Source organism: Heteronotia binoei, chromosome 6 (genome assembly GCF_032191835.1).
Source record: "Heteronotia binoei isolate CCM8104 ecotype False Entrance Well chromosome 6, APGP_CSIRO_Hbin_v1, whole genome shotgun sequence".
NCBI classification, from domain to species: Eukaryota; Metazoa; Chordata; class Lepidosauria; order Squamata; family Gekkonidae; genus Heteronotia; species Heteronotia binoei.
The window spans coordinates 88,704,569-88,720,108 of record NC_083228.1 but is presented as its reverse complement, the minus strand read 5'-3'; the positions used below and the strand labels follow the sequence as shown (position 1 = coordinate 88,720,108).

Below are 15,540 nucleotides of genomic sequence, written 5' to 3'. Positions count from 1 at the left end.
ATAGCCTCACAGTGAAAAATAAATAGTAATTAATGTTGAACTACTATACACATTATAGCAGATTTAACTCTGGACAAGATTAGCCTTGTTTAGACAAATACATATCTAAAATGTTATATGCCTGAAATATATACAGAATTGCCATTCTCTAAACTACAAATCAGTGGTACTCACTCCATGGCTCATGGAAAGCCACATCTGCATTTTCCATTATCCAAAGAGCCAAATTTATATGAGTCCAGCATTTTGAAGAGAGTTGCAGCTTATCCATTCCTTTAGCCATGGCTGTTTCAAGGAGGGAATCACCAATCACAGGCCCATCCAAGCAGTGTGTCACGTGCCCACTTACCTATAACATGGGGCACGTGACACACTGGGGCACAGTGCTCAAAAGAGCCACATGCTGCTCCTGAGCTACTAAGTATCACTGCTCTAGACTGTCCTACACAAAATCTTGCAACTACACTGCATAGTGCCTAAAACTTTATCTTTAAAACATTTCACTGGTTTCAAAAAAGAAATTCATAGGGGTTTTTTTTAGTGCTCCCTGAAATGTCATTTTTGTAATTAAATTAATTATTGGAAAAACTGAAAAGAAGTCATTAGAGAGGGAAAAAAGTTTTCTCTCTGGGCCATCAACATCCCTGAATTCAGTACCATAGTTTATTAACAGGATTGGTACATCCTTTTACCCTCTGCTGGTATGCAGATTTTTTTTGTTGAGATTATGAGAAAATTACCATATTAAGTCTTTATTCAACCATCTCCCTGCACACTCTGGAATCCCTGGCTCTTTTGCTCAGTGATAAGGATTCTGAGAACACTGTAGTAATTGCAAAATTTGTCTTAGTCCTTTTATCCCTTGCATCAAAAAAGAAAAAAAGTGTCTTCTGCTGCCCAAGGTTTGTGAATCAATGAGCTTCTAAGGGTACAAAAGGAAAGGGAAGTGCTATAGTTTAATTAAACTAACTATATCTAGTGGGATGTCTGAACTCATCGTTTTACCTAACCATAAGCAATTTGGCTCCCCTAAACTAGGATCTATGGCTGGAATCAGACACTGTTTTATTAGCCACAGTTACTCTTACCCAAGGTTCTGCATGAATGAGGAATTCTACCTTGCTGCTCTTCACAATATTTGTACAACATATATGCATATCTGGACTTGCTCAAAACCAAAAAGGCTCCTTGATTTCACTGTATCTCATCCACAGCTTCCCTATTTAAGATTGGTTGAAAGGTGCAGAAACAGCAGCCATGCTCTATCCAACGCTCTTCACCATGCCTCCCCTGCAGACCCTACCAGTCAGGGCAGGCTCTAAAGGCATCATTTCTGAAGTCCTCTTTATAGCCAAGACAGCCGGCACAGGTGCATAGAGCATGCATCTCTTCCTGTGCTATTGCTAGAAGTGTCTGGAACATGTGACACTTCCTAAACCTCCCTGACCATTACTAAGTTGCATAGAAGGGTTGAGAAACACTGCCTCTTAATGTCACTTTGCAGCTAAAGTAGGTGACAAGCACCACAGGTGTGTGTACATAGGGGGACATGCACATTCTGCCTTGCTGTTGCAATGGTGCAAGCATCAACAACACTCATATTTAAGTCTTTACTTTCATACTAACAGGTATGAAAAATCTCAAAGAACTGCAAAAATGTTTCAAACTGATAACAAATGCAGCACTGTATGAATTGCATCTTGTTTGCTTTTATCTTTTTTGCAGGGCTTTTTCTGAGCAGGAACGCAATTCCGGCTGGCTAGGCATCAGAGGATGTGGCCTAATATGCAAATGAGCTCCTTCTGGGCTTTTCCTACAATAAAGCCCTGCTTCTTTGTAATATACAAAATAGCTTTTGCATGGAAGCAATTTAGTAAGATAAATTATGAGCTTTATAGTACTATATTTTGATACTGCAACTTTGCACATTTTAAAGCTATTTCTCAAAGGTAACAGCATAGATATTTACAAATGTACATACTCTGTGTGTGGGCGGAGGTTTGATACACTTGCTGAACTGGTGCTGGGTTCATCTGCTATCCCTCCACCATCAAGGAACATAGTGACAGCCATTTCTAAATTATTGTTGCAAGCTTCAAGCATATGTTTGCCTACACTTTCACTGGCACCTGTGAGTCAATGAAAAAGAAAATCAGTTTCCAGATCACACAACAGAAGAAAACTTTTGCTTAAATGTAAGAATGCTATTTCCTTGCATTAACAGTGCAATTTGTATTTAATACTTTCTCAGGTGGAAACAACAGTTTGTACATATTACTGTACAGAAACAGGTTTCCCTTCCTTTCTCTTTACCCCAATGAGGAATATGAAATCAGAGCACATACAACATAAATCCAGTCAATGACCAGAAGCATTCCTTCTCATTGTCTCTTGTTGTCACCTAAAATTCCCATCACAGTATGGAATATGACCAGGTCTTTAAACATCCAGTCATAAGGCTGAAGGCAGTTCCAAAGCTCAGCACAAGAGATGTTCTCATCCCTTCTCCCCAAACCTCTGACCAGAAAACAAAGAGTCCCTTTCATGTCATGCCATGTTTTTGAGCAGGTAAAAACAGAATAAGCCTTACATGCTGCTTCTGCCTGCTCCAAAGCTACAGGCTTTGGGAGAGAGGAAGGATCAGCAGTGACGATCAGTAAGGGACACCCTGCTATGAGCCCCTGCCTATTAACCCTCATGTGCAGAGTGAGGCCAGAACAAATACCACCCCGCCTTCACACATGGCATTGCTACTTTCTTCACAAAAACTCATACCAGGCAGAATAATAAGAACTGGGACATGCACACCTATCTACTTACCAGCGCTTTGTTTTAACCCCACACATTTCAGGCAGCAATGGAAGTGAATGTGGCACCCTTTATTATTATTATTATTATTATTATTATTATTATTATTATGTAGTTTCATGTGGTACATAAATTTAATGGCCTTCTCATCCTTGTGAGAAGGCCATTAAATTCATGTACCACATAAAGCTGCATAATAGCAAGTCAGACTACTAGTCCATCAAGGTCCATCCCTACTCTGAGTGGCAACAGCTCTTCATGGTCTCAGACAGAGGTCATTCATATCACTACTGCCTGAGCCTTCCTTAAGTGGACATGCTAAGAAATCAAACCACCAACATGCAATCAAAGGAGATATGAGTCAACATTTCAACTGCTCCAGATACACAAGGTTTATCTGATTAATCTACTCTTCAGAATTTACCCAACAAAATAGCACAGAGAAAAGCATTTAATGTAGCCAAAAGAAAAGTTCTCTGATATTTACGGATAATATTTAGATACAAAAACACTAAAAAGTAATGAGCATACTCTACATGTCATAGTAAGTACCAACTGAAGATTCTAAGGCCTCCAGTGTTTTATCTGGAAATATGTATTGGCCCTTATGCTGCAAGGCTAACAAAAATGCAGGGGACAGCTCCAAAATATAGAGTTTAGATTCAAGACTGAGTCTCTGTTTATGAAACACAGCAATCAAAATATTAAAAAAAGAAAAAAGAGAACCTTCCTTAGAAAACAGAACCTTCAGGTAAAGATGAAAGGATGATTTCCAAACTATTCATTCCACTGATCCAAAACTCAAACATGTTCTACAAGGCTAAAATTATATATGATGGCATTAAAAAAACCCATCATTCATGAAATATGTTACCACAAAAAAGACATCTGAATTTGTTGGTGGGCAAAGCAGACATAAAGGAAGTGTGGAAGAAGAGACGAAGTTATGTAGAAGAGAAGATGGATAAAGAGGGCATGCAGAAATATTTCCTGAAGAAGCATCCTCCATGCACCAGGAATTATATCTAGTCCTTTAAATCCCTTTCTGTTGATCTGGATTGACTTCACAAAGTATCTATTTGTAGAAAAAAGTTTAGTATTCACCCCCATAGCATTGCAAAATTTCAAAACATGTTAATATAAAAGGCACATGAACACAGCATTTGAAACTTGGTGGTCTTTTAGAAATCATCACACCCTCTGTGTCATATACAATCTTTTCAAATAAGCCCTTCAGAGTATTAAGTTGTAATGCTGGAATAATTTATAACTGTAATATAGTTTTATTCAAATGCGATGTGTGCAAACGCCATAATATTAAAAGAAGGCAGGGGAAACACAACCAATACAACATCAGTTAATAACAGTTTGCTCCCCCAGCTCACTGCAGGAGACAGATGCCTTGTTTGGATAAAGGGAAATGTTCAATAACATTATGATCCCTTAGGAATTCTATTTATCTAACACTACTTTTCAAAGGAACACTAGTCTCCTGAGGATACAGTTGCTTCAACATTAAGAACTAAAAAAACCTAGACCAATTAAAAGCAGTGTGATTTAACTTTCTGCAATCATTTTGTTTAGTAATGTACTTTTAGTGGTCCCATTTTTAGCTCTTGCCTCCCACAAACAGGAGTTTAAATCACTCTTATTATAAAATTTATCTATTCTGACAAATTGTCATAGAAAATTATTGTGTAAAAGGGGCTTCTATGATCTAAGTACTAAAGGTTCTGAAATTTGTTACATAGCATTAACTCAGCTGTACATGCAGTCTTATAAACTGGAAAACAGAGAAAAGGTCAACAAATGATTAGGGCACCGAAGCATATTTTCCACCAGAAAGAAAATGTTGGGACTTTCTAGAACAGGGAAAAAAATAAAACTGCTAATTTGTGAGTCAACAGACTTTATAAAATTATGTATGAAAAGTCCTGGGAGAAATATCTCTCAGAGACTTGTCATACAAGGTAATATAACGAAATCAACTGATGAAATTGACTGGTGGTAGATTCCAGAAATGAAAAAGGTAGTGCTTCTTCGCACAATGTATATAATTAATGCATTATATTTATTGCCACAAGATGGGGTGATAGCCACTAAGCTTAGTCACAGTTCATGTGCTAAAAGGCAGAAGACATTTCTCCACAGTCAGCATCTGTCTCATATTAGTACACTGGGATGTCACCAGTGCATGAGACATCTTATTCATGTGGTTATTTCACATCTCAACATTAGTAGCAGTAAGTTCACACATTATTGGTGGAACACAACGTCCAGCCAGAATCAGACTTTTTGGCAGTTACCACACTGCACTTATAATGCATGAATTAAGCCTTATTAGCTTTTAAAGGGCTCTACAAATTAATTGAAGCAGAGCCTAACCATTATTTATCTGGGCCCAGCACACTGGTATATTCATACACAACATGGATTATACCATGGTAACAGGCTTGCAATAGAAACCAGGTCCGTTACCTTTTGCTTTTCAAAACAGTACCTAGGTTGCCAACCTCCAGATACAGCCTGGAGATTTCAAGATATTAGTTCTCTGGAGAAAATGGCTGCTTTGGAGGGGTGGGGAGTGTTGCAATACACCCCACTGAGGTATCTCTTCTCCCCAAATTACACCATCCCCGGCTCTACCTCCAAATCTCCACGAATTTCCCAACACTGAGTTGGCAACCCCATGTACAGCCCACACTAATAACAGCCATTCGGACTTTTAAAAAGTGAACTGCTGATTTACGTATAAGTTAACCTACGTTTCGTCTGCGCTACAAAAGGCAAAAACCGAGGACGGTTATGCGAGTGAGGGGGGTTCCCCCCCTTACGCAGGTAAGGAAACAGATGGCCGTCTCTAGTGACTGATCTACATCAATCTACCAAAGGCAGCAATGAAGGCCCTTGTGGAGATTCTCGCACTGCAGTCCCTCAGGTCGTTCTCTGCCCAACACATAGGTGTCCCCACCCTACTCTTCTCCCTCCTTCACAAAGGAATTTCCCCTGAACTCCTCCTGGGCTAGCAGACCTCCCTTAACAAGGCGTCCATCAGTCGCCGCCTTGGACTCCATTTCTTCTACGTCGCTCTCTCTACATCTCCTCCTTTTAGGCGCACCCCCCCCCTCCCCTCCTCTTGCTGCCGCTGGAGTTCTCCTCTTCTGCCTCCCGCCAACTCCCTCACCGACGCAGCTCTCGCTCCGATCTCCCACCAGCTTTATATCCCACCCCGCGGCTGAGAGACCCTCAGCTCCTCTGGGTTTATTCCAGGCTTTCGCGCGCCTCACCCGTGATGGCGGTGAATTGCTGAATTAACCCCTTCAGCGCCGAAGAGGCGGCGGAGCCCCCGGGCGCCGCCATCTTGCCGCCACTACCACCGAACAACACCCGCCACCTGCCGGTCCCAGTACGCAGGCGCAGAGCCACCGCGCCCCGATTTCCTTTCGCTCGCCTTCAGTTTCAATATCAAGCTTTATTAGGAGCCGGCTTAAGAGACAAAAAAAGCAACTGCTGTTCTGACTGAGGCCCTCTAGAGGCAGGTGGTGCTTTTACCTTAAAACGTGGACAACCGGGAGCCGCTGAGGGAACTAGCTGGAAAAGGAACGTTGGGGACCAGACAAGAAACGGCTGCTCCTGCTCCCGCTAACCGGAGGCGGCACGCTACGGAGTCATACATTATGGAAGTAAAGGCTAAAGGAGACACTTCCAATCGATGCTGGGACAGCAAAATATTGGGGAGAACCGAGAAGAGCCCTTAGGCTGTCTCGTACGACTGTATACGGTTGTACTTTGAAACATCGCATGAAACCAAGAAGCAAACGCAGGATATAAAAGGAGCATCCATTAACAGCACGGGGTTGGAAACGCAATATCAACATGGGCGGACACAAGAGAACATGTTGAGGCTGCCGAAGTTAAGAGAAGCAGCTGCTCCTGGTGGGCTACAAAAGGCTTGCGGGGTAGCCGTATTAATCATTACTGCTAATGTACTATGGCAAACGGAAGTCCAGTGGCACCCTGAACACTTAACATTTATCCCAGTATGAACTTTGGTGAGACGGAAGTCCAGGTTCTCTGGAACTGTCTCGGTGCATACCGGAATTTCCCATCTCCAGGTGGAGCCTGGAGACCTCTGGTTTTTACAAATGACCTGCAGCTGGCAGAGATCAGCTCCCCTGGGAAAAAAGACTGTTTTCAAGGGTGGGCTCTATGGCATTGTGCTATGCTGAGCCCCCTCCCCTCTCAAACCCTGCCCTCTCCCAGATCCACCCCTCAGTCTCCAGGTATTTTCCAACACAGACCTGGCAACCCTACCTGAAATAAATGATCTTCAAGATACCACTGGACTTGTTTTGCTTTGATGCAAAACAATAGTGCAGTTCAGTTGAGCTAAGGAATGGCCCAGAATATGTCTTTTCCCACCCATTCCACTTCAAACAATGCTTCCTCTACCTGAACTGATCACATTTGAGGTGCTGTACCACTGCCTCTCAATGCATATTCTTTGCTTATTTTTTTTAACTTAAATTTTTTATTTTATATAAAACAATTAGAAAAAATAATAATAAACATCAAATCACAATAGACATATAGCTTTGTCTTAAGCAACATTGCTAACGCATATATTACAAGGAGCAACACACACATATTTAAGGGAAGGGGAAAAGGGAAAGAAAAAAAAACCGTAAGCAGTTGCACATTTTACTTATGAGAGAATTACCTTAGTACATACAAGTGCTATTTAATATATAATAAAATTTAGGTATTTCTTTGGCATTACACTTTTCTTTGACGGGTTGTTGTTTACAAAGTCCAAAAAAGGAAACCACTTCTCTACAAAGTGTTCTCCTATCCTAGGATTATCCCCTAGAGTGAGTTGGGAGGCAATTTTGTCCTGGATTAGAATTTCCCAAACCTTTTGAAACCATAAAGTCAGCGATGGCAATTTAGTAGCTTTCCAAGAAGAAGTTTACCTGCTAAAAGTAGCAATGAGATAAGTTCTGATTTTAATTTGGGATAATCCCCCTTCGACCATAGATTCAGAAGGACAAATTCAGGGGTGCGAGGGATGGTAACCTTCACAATTGCTTCAATTTGTGTTATTAAAGTATTCCAAAATTTCTGCACCCTTTGGCACGCCCACCAGCAATGGATGAAGGAGCCAGAGGCACCACACCCTTTCCAGCATAAAGAGCTAGAGTTCTTGTGTGCATGACTAATAACCTGTGGGGTTAAGTACCACCTCGAAATTAATTTGAATTGTTGCAGCTTAAAGTTAGTGCATTTGGATTTGCATACAGATGATGTCCAAATTGTGTGCCACTGCTCTTCTGACCATTGCGATTTGCAATCTTTACTCCACGCATTTTGTTGAGATGTGGGCTGTGTCCAATTTCTCTGGTTTAATAAATAATACAATTTTGCAATTACACCTTTCATTTTAGTGTCTTCCTCACAGATTAGTTTCTCAAAGGCATTCAGCCGACCAATAGATTGCATTACAGGGACCACTTTGTTAAGAGCATTGTGTATTTGATGGTATTCAAACCAGGGAATTCCCATCTTAAACTTAGCTTCCAATTGACCCCGTGTCAATAGTCTCCCCTTTGAGCTAATGTCTGAAATTCTAATAATATTTTCTTTCCTCCAGCTCTTGAAGTTTTCATTAGACAAGCCTGGAAGAAACCAGGTCTGCCCCAAAAAGGATATTACTGGTGTTGAAGGATGGACCACTAAGGATCTATACTTGACCCAAATTTTCAAAGTATATTTTAGATAAGGGTTGGCTAATACAGTTCTTTTCCTGTCCGTCTCACTGTTCCAGACAAACTCATTGAGTTTTATAGGAAGAATACTTGCAGCCTCTATCTGTAGCCATGGGAGGTCACAGCTTTTCCTAGTGTACAATAAAATATTTCTCAGCTGGGCTGCCATATGGTATTTTTCCAGAACTGGTGCTCCTAGGCCCCCCCGGTCGATTGGTTTGGCAAGCAGATGGTATGCTATTCTTGGCTTTTTGTTCTGCCACAAAAAAAGGGATATACTCTTTTGCCACATTTTCATTTCACTTCTCGGGACTTCTATAGGGATATTCTGAAATAAAAAAAGAAACTTGGGCAAAACAAAGGTTTTTAACAAGTCAATTTTCTCTAACAAGTTGAGTTGGAGCTTTGACCAGGTCGTAAGATTTGCCTTAACTGTTTTATATAGTTGCTTATAATTTGCCTCAAACAGGTTAGACAATTCTATAGGGACTTGTATTCCTAGATGGCGCCAGGATTTGTCAACCCACTTGAAAGGGAAAGTAGTTTTGATTTTTTGACGCACATCTGGAGGCACATTAATCGGGTAAATTTCCGATTTAGATACATTTATCATGAAACCTGAGTATTTCCCAAAAGTTGTAATTACCTGCATTAGTTTGGTTAGTGAATTAATCGGATTTTTTAAGTATATAACTGCGTCATCAGCAAAAAAACTAATCTTATGAGCTTTCCCATCTATCTCCAATCCTTCAATATCAGGATCTGTACGTACCAGGTGTGCTAGGGGTTCAAGAGATAAAGCAAAGAGGATCGGGGATAAGGGACAACCCTGACGTGTGCCCCTTGACAAGTTGATAGCATCGGATCTGAAGTTATTAATAACTATTTGCGTTCTTGGAGAGTTATAAATGGCCGTTATTGTGTTTAGAAGTTTTGACCAAAGCCCATCTGTTCCAAAACCGCTTTTAAATATGCAATTTCCAATTTGTCGAACGCTTTCTCTGCATCTAATGAAAAAATAAGGGAGGATGTTTGATTTGTTTTACCGAAATGAATCAGGTTGAGTGTTCGCCTAATATTATCTGAGATGGACCGACCAGGGATGAAGCCAGTCTGATCCAGGTGGACATATAAACTAACAATTTTATTCAGCCTACGGGCTAAAACGGTGGAGAAAATTTTAAAATCGTGATTAAGCAGTGAGATTGGACGAAAAGACTTGGGATCCTGTTTGTCCTTTCCTTCTTTGTGGATCACTATCGTTTTAGAGTCTCTCCAAGTCTCAGGAATTATACCTTCTTTCATTACCAGATTACAAGTTGCAGCTAGAGGAGACAACAAGCTGGAACTGAATTTTTTATAGAATTCTATGGGAAAGCCATCATTACCTACAGCTTTAATTGAGGATATCGCTTCCTTAATTTCTGGTTCTGAAAAAGGTCTATCCATGAATTCAGCGTCATTGTTAGAAAATTTTTGCCCAAATTTCATGTCACTCAAATATTTTTTGAAATCTCGATCCGTGTCAATAGATGATTTATACAAAGAAGTATAATAGTCTTGGAAGACCTTGATAATTTCTTGAGGTGTGACATGCACAGCGCCTTGGGGTGATCTAATAGAGTGAATCAGTGAGTTAGCCTTATTTTGTTGGAGTCTAAATTTTAATAATCTTAAAGATTTTGTAGTTTTGGTAATGTACCGCTGCTTCACATAAAGCAACTTTTTTTGAATATCTGAAGTTTCAATCAGCTCCAATTTATTTCTTTCCAGTGTAAGTTTTTTCAAAATTTTCTTCCCTCCAAATTTTATATGCCTTTTTTCCAGCTCAGCTATTCTAGTTTTGAGTTCCAGAATAGTTTTGTTTCTGTTTTTATTGCAGGCTGCCACCAGTGATATAAAGTTGCCTCTAAGTACTGCCTTAAAGGCATCCCAAATTACATGCTGTGAGACACCACAGTCCTTGTTATGCTGAAAGTACTCCTGTATCTGCTTATTTATTTTATCACATATACTATCTTTGGACAGGAGAAGTTTATTCAGTGACCAGGTCTGGCCTTTATTGTCTAATTCCTGTAAAGTGAGTTCCGCTGATACCCATGAGTGGTCTGAGATAGTTCTAGACCCAATTTTAACATTGTGGGCACAAGCAAAGAGATCTGGAGAAGTTAGAACATAGTCAATCCTGGAGTATGAATTGTGTATATGTGAAAAGTAAGTATAATCACGCACTTTCTGGTTCAGTGTCCTCCAGATATCTGTCAAATTATAAGATCGTAAAAGATTGTTTAAACCTGAGTCCTTCGTGCGTCGGGATTTATCTCTCTTACCACCAGACCTATCAAGAGTAAGGTCCGTGATGCAGTTAAGGTCACCGCCGATGATGATCTCACCATGTTTAAAGTCCAGCAATTCAGAGAAGACCTCCTTCAGAAAAGATGTTTGGCCACTGTTGGGTGCATAGATAGAAGCAAACATTATGGGTTTACCATTTAAAAATCCTTTAACAAATATATATCTTCCTTTAGGATCTATTTTAGAATTCTGTAAATTAAAGGCAGTAGTTTTGGATATTAGTATTGCCACCCCCCTCGCCTTTGACGACCCTGGCGCATGAAAGACCTGGTTAAACCATTTAGAGCGTAGGCCGAAAGGTGTTCGTTTTTTAACATGAGTTTCTTGCAGACAGACCACATTTGGATGTTCTTTAGCTAAGAAATTAGATATACGTGTGCGTTTTATTGGATTTTTAAAACCCCTGCAATTCCACGTTAGGAATTTTAAACTTTTAGACATTGCAAGCACTGGATTTAATGTTTAGTAGGTTACCAGGAATTTAATCAGATTTTTCGCAATTGGAGATTGGTCTAAAGCAAATAGTGTATGCTATACCATACTGCAACCCTTACTAATTAAAAGGAATCTAAACAACAAAATGGGGATAAGGACTAGAACTTGGCACCACCACGTGTGCCAACAAAAGCAAAAAGGTAGACTCTACTACCTATTACCCAAACTCTGGGCAGAGTTTCACAGCCTCCTGATCCACAGGAAGCTAGGGAAAAAACCTTGGGTTTCCCTTATCAGAAACTACTAATTCTCTCCTAGGAGGGCAAAAGCTTCAGTCAAAACACAAAAACTCTGACATCTCCCCCTTCCCCAATTCTACTTTAACAGTTGAAAACTCCAATAATTATTTGCTCATAAGGAACAAAATTTGAACTCTGCAAAAAGTAACTTTGAGCTTAACCTTAGTACAGCCAAGATGGTAGTAATGCAAGAATTCTGGAAAACAGGTTATAACCTATAGGAGTTAGAAGCCCTAAAACCAATGTTTAAGATAGTGCACTTAGTAGTTCAGAAATATTCCAAAACAACAATTAAACCTGCTGTAAGATAGGCTCTAACATTTAAGTAAACAAGGCAGTATTTTAGAACTTATCAATAGGTTAACAAATCAGAGGTAACAAGATCTACAGTTTAAAATCATCCATACTGTAGGCTGGATCTAACACGCTAACATTTCCCCTTTCATTTAGTCAACTAGCATTAATCTATTATATTAAGAGGAGTATTTTAGAGAATTCATCAGATCAGGAAGTAAGATCACCCCAAAGCGAAATTAGATTACCACAGAATTAATTCATTAAGTGATTGTTAATAAATCAATTTTCCCTTAATACAAGACCATAAGAATAATAAATAAAATTAAATTCATTAAATAATATGATTTATAATTAATATCCCTGAAGTCCAGAAAAGTAGACCTGTAAATACTTTAAGTATTAAATTTCATCTAGTTGGGCAAATTGGATATGCAGGTAAGCTTAAAAACAACATAAGTATATACATGCGTTTATATGCTTAGCCAACCGCCCTCCTGTTGAAAGCAAAAAAAGCAGGTGCGTATTAGTTAACCATTTTCCTATCACCATTGTGATGAATAGAGCCCAACGAGGCTTTTGCTAATGGGAGAGCTTTAACTGAACTAGACAATATTTGTATAAAGTTATAGCTGTTTAAACCACTTCTTCAGGTGATTTGTCTTCTGTAGACTCAAAGTTCTTTCGTAGTTCATCTTCTTCTTCCTCCGTGTACTTTATAGAAAGTGCATTCATAAGGGCAAGTCCGGACTGCGCGTCTTGGGCTTTGTAGAAGGCGCCATTTTTGAACAACAGAAGATCTGAAGTCAGGCTCCATCTAAATCTCAGATTACTAGCATGGAGCTTGCTTGAAACAATCTTTAATTTCTTTCTTTTCTCAAGAGTTTCTGGTGAAAGGTCTAGCAATATCAGAATCTTCTTTCCATTGTATGTAGCACCATCCTTTTGTCTTGCTTTTTGTAAGATTAGATCTTTAATTCTGGTGTTTGAGAATTGGACTAGTATGTCTCTGGTGAAATTACGTCGTTGTGGTAAAATGGCGCCTAGTCTCTGCACTCTAATTATGCTAGTCGCCATATTTTCAGTTAGTGAAAAAGTCGTTTGCAGCCAGTCCGCTACAAAGATCAGCAAGTTCTTCTTCTCCTCAGCTCCCTCATCAAAACCGCGAAGTTTAATAAAGCCCGCCATTTATTTTCTAAGAGCAGCAGTCTGCTCTGCAGTTTAGATTCATTTTCTCTCAGAGCAGTCAGTTCCCCTTTAAGAGACAAGCCTAGTTCAGCAGAGCGTTCAGCTATGCTCGCTGTTGTGTTCAGATCTACTGACAGTTCATTGATTTTTTCCTTTAGGGGTTTAATGTGCTCTACAATAGCTTCGTTGAAGTACTTATGAATGTCCAATCTTAAGAGATCTAAGTCTTTTTTATTAATCGGCCTCTCCTCCTCCTGATCTGAGTGGGCCGTGTCATTAGATTGCGAGGTCGGGCTAGGCGCCATATTTTGCGTGCTTGGGGAGCGCAAAGTCGGGGCACCAACCTTTACAGCAGTTTCTGAAGCAAAGAACGCTGTTACCGGCTTTTTGCTTTTTGGATCTTCTTTCTTTTTTGGACCGCACAGCTTTCCCTTTAACTTTTGTTGACATCTGAGTTCGAATCGTTGAGTTGTACAGGATTTGGGGAAGGAGGAGGCTGGAGCTAGCCTAATTCGCGTCCGCCATTAAATTGCGATGCTCCGCCCCCCCCCTTCTTTGCTTATTTAAATGCTGAGAAAAGCATTTGTTGCATGTCTGCCTTTCTCATAATATGAAAGGTGCAAAGACTTAGCACACACTTCAGTTATATGCAATGGCTAAATCATTCTGGTAGCAACAGCATATTCTATCAATGTGTTAAAATAATCTCTCCCTACAATTTGGCACAACCTGTCCCCTCTTGTGGCTTGTCAACAGCTAAATATCAAAGTATCAAAAATTAATCCTTGTAAGTAACCATGTATTAGTATAAATTGTCTGAGGGTTTTACCATCAGAGAATATCACCTAGGAAATTGTCAGACTACTAAAAAATATACATACACGTATCAATCTTTAAAATATCTTACTCTAGCCCTTTAGAAGTTGAAATGGAATAAATCCACAGACCCAGGAAAACAGTTCACTGGCGGCGCTTGGTCTTGCTCAACCCATCGGAAAAATGGTCAACTATTTATGTGATCTAGAAGGCCCCCCAGCAACAGAGAGCATTTATGTTAGCAAGGATGAATGCCTTTCCTTCAAATGTTTTTATGGCAGATTCCTCCAAATCCCATATAGTGAGAGTGTCTGTCTTTGCGGGGTGAACAGCCCAGATTCCATCCAACATATATTGCTGGACTGTCAATTATATTCTAATCCTTGGAGAGAACCACATAACCTCTCTCAATATTCTGGAGGATATGGGAATTTGTCAGATGTAATGGCTGAACAGAAACACAAATGGGAGAAATGCAAAGCTTTAGTTAAAGTTGCTGCAGTTTTACACAAATGTAGTACTGCCCACCAAGTTGTCTAGAAAGAACTTTATAGACCCTGCTTGGTAATCTGTGTGTTATATAGAAGTACAATATAGTAATCAGAATTATAGAGTAGTTTCTATTCAAGAATAGCAGAATCTTCTGACTAAACACCCTTAGCAGTGATAGTGGTAATAGCCAGCATTGCATAGCAGTTAGTGTTGGACTAAAATCTGATAGACCCAGGTATGAATTCCCATTCTGCCGGGAAAGCTTGTATTACTTTAGGTGAGTGAATATCTCTCAGCCTTGAAACACAAAAGAAAGGCAGCATGTAAGTATTTTAAATAAACATACCTCAGAAGGTTGTTGTCAGGATAAAATGGAGAAGAGAAGCTGTAACCTACTTTGGGTCACCTTGGGGGGGGGGGGGGGGGGAGCAGCATATAAATAATTAAATAAAACTGTTTGTTGAAGGAAATCTGAATTAGACCAATAAGCATAGCCCCAATGTTCACAACCGTTGTTCTTATTTCAAAACAGTTCTGGCATTTCCTTGTAGCTGTCACTCCTAGAGTATGATGGACATACTTAGGGAGACCTATCTCTTACTATGCTTTCAACATATAGACCTTTTCTCACCTAAGTATGCATCACAAAAGTTTTGCAATTTGAGTTAACCAACAATTGACTTAACAGAATAAATGAAAATGGGCACTTGGGCATCCAACATATTCTTGCACATAAAACTATACAGTTTAAATATATCTCCACTTATATTTACCTGCATTAAACTATTAGAACAAACTCACCATGAACCTGAAATAACTCTCAGCTATAAGCATCTTCCAGCACTAGAACTGACAGGTCTTTCCTCAAGTACTAATCTGTGTCTTAAACCCCAACCACCAGACATACTGCCACATAGCACACACTGCAATATGCTCAAGTCTTTCTTGAATATTTTAAGATTATTGGTTCAGCAAAAAATAAAATAAATGGTGTTCAGAAGTCTGTCCTGCTAAGGAGTCTGTAGTCTGTTGTAGAGCTGAGTAGCCCCTTCTAATAAAAAAACAAAAAACCTAGAGCAGGAAGAGAA

The 15,540-nt window shown here is 39.7% G+C and overlaps 1 protein-coding gene across 2 annotated transcripts in view; it reads right to left on the bottom strand.

Moving 5' to 3' along the window:
• Positions 1 to 6,267, bottom strand: part of UBXN7 (UBX domain protein 7) — a 30,721-nt gene extending 24,454 nt beyond the window's left edge. Inside the window, exons 1-2 of one of the 2 annotated variants that reach the window (XM_060242124.1) lie at positions 6,096 to 6,267; positions 1,982 to 2,129 (exon numbers count right to left, since the gene is read on the bottom strand). In XM_060242124.1, the coding sequence (XP_060098107.1) occupies positions 1,982 to 2,129; positions 6,096 to 6,168 (221 nt within the window). In that variant the 5' untranslated portion in view covers positions 6,169 to 6,267. The remainder of the gene's footprint in view (positions 1 to 1,981; positions 2,130 to 6,095) is intronic. The other variant, XM_060242125.1, reaches the window with a different exon arrangement.
• Between the last annotated feature and the right edge of the window lie 9,273 nt (positions 6,268 to 15,540).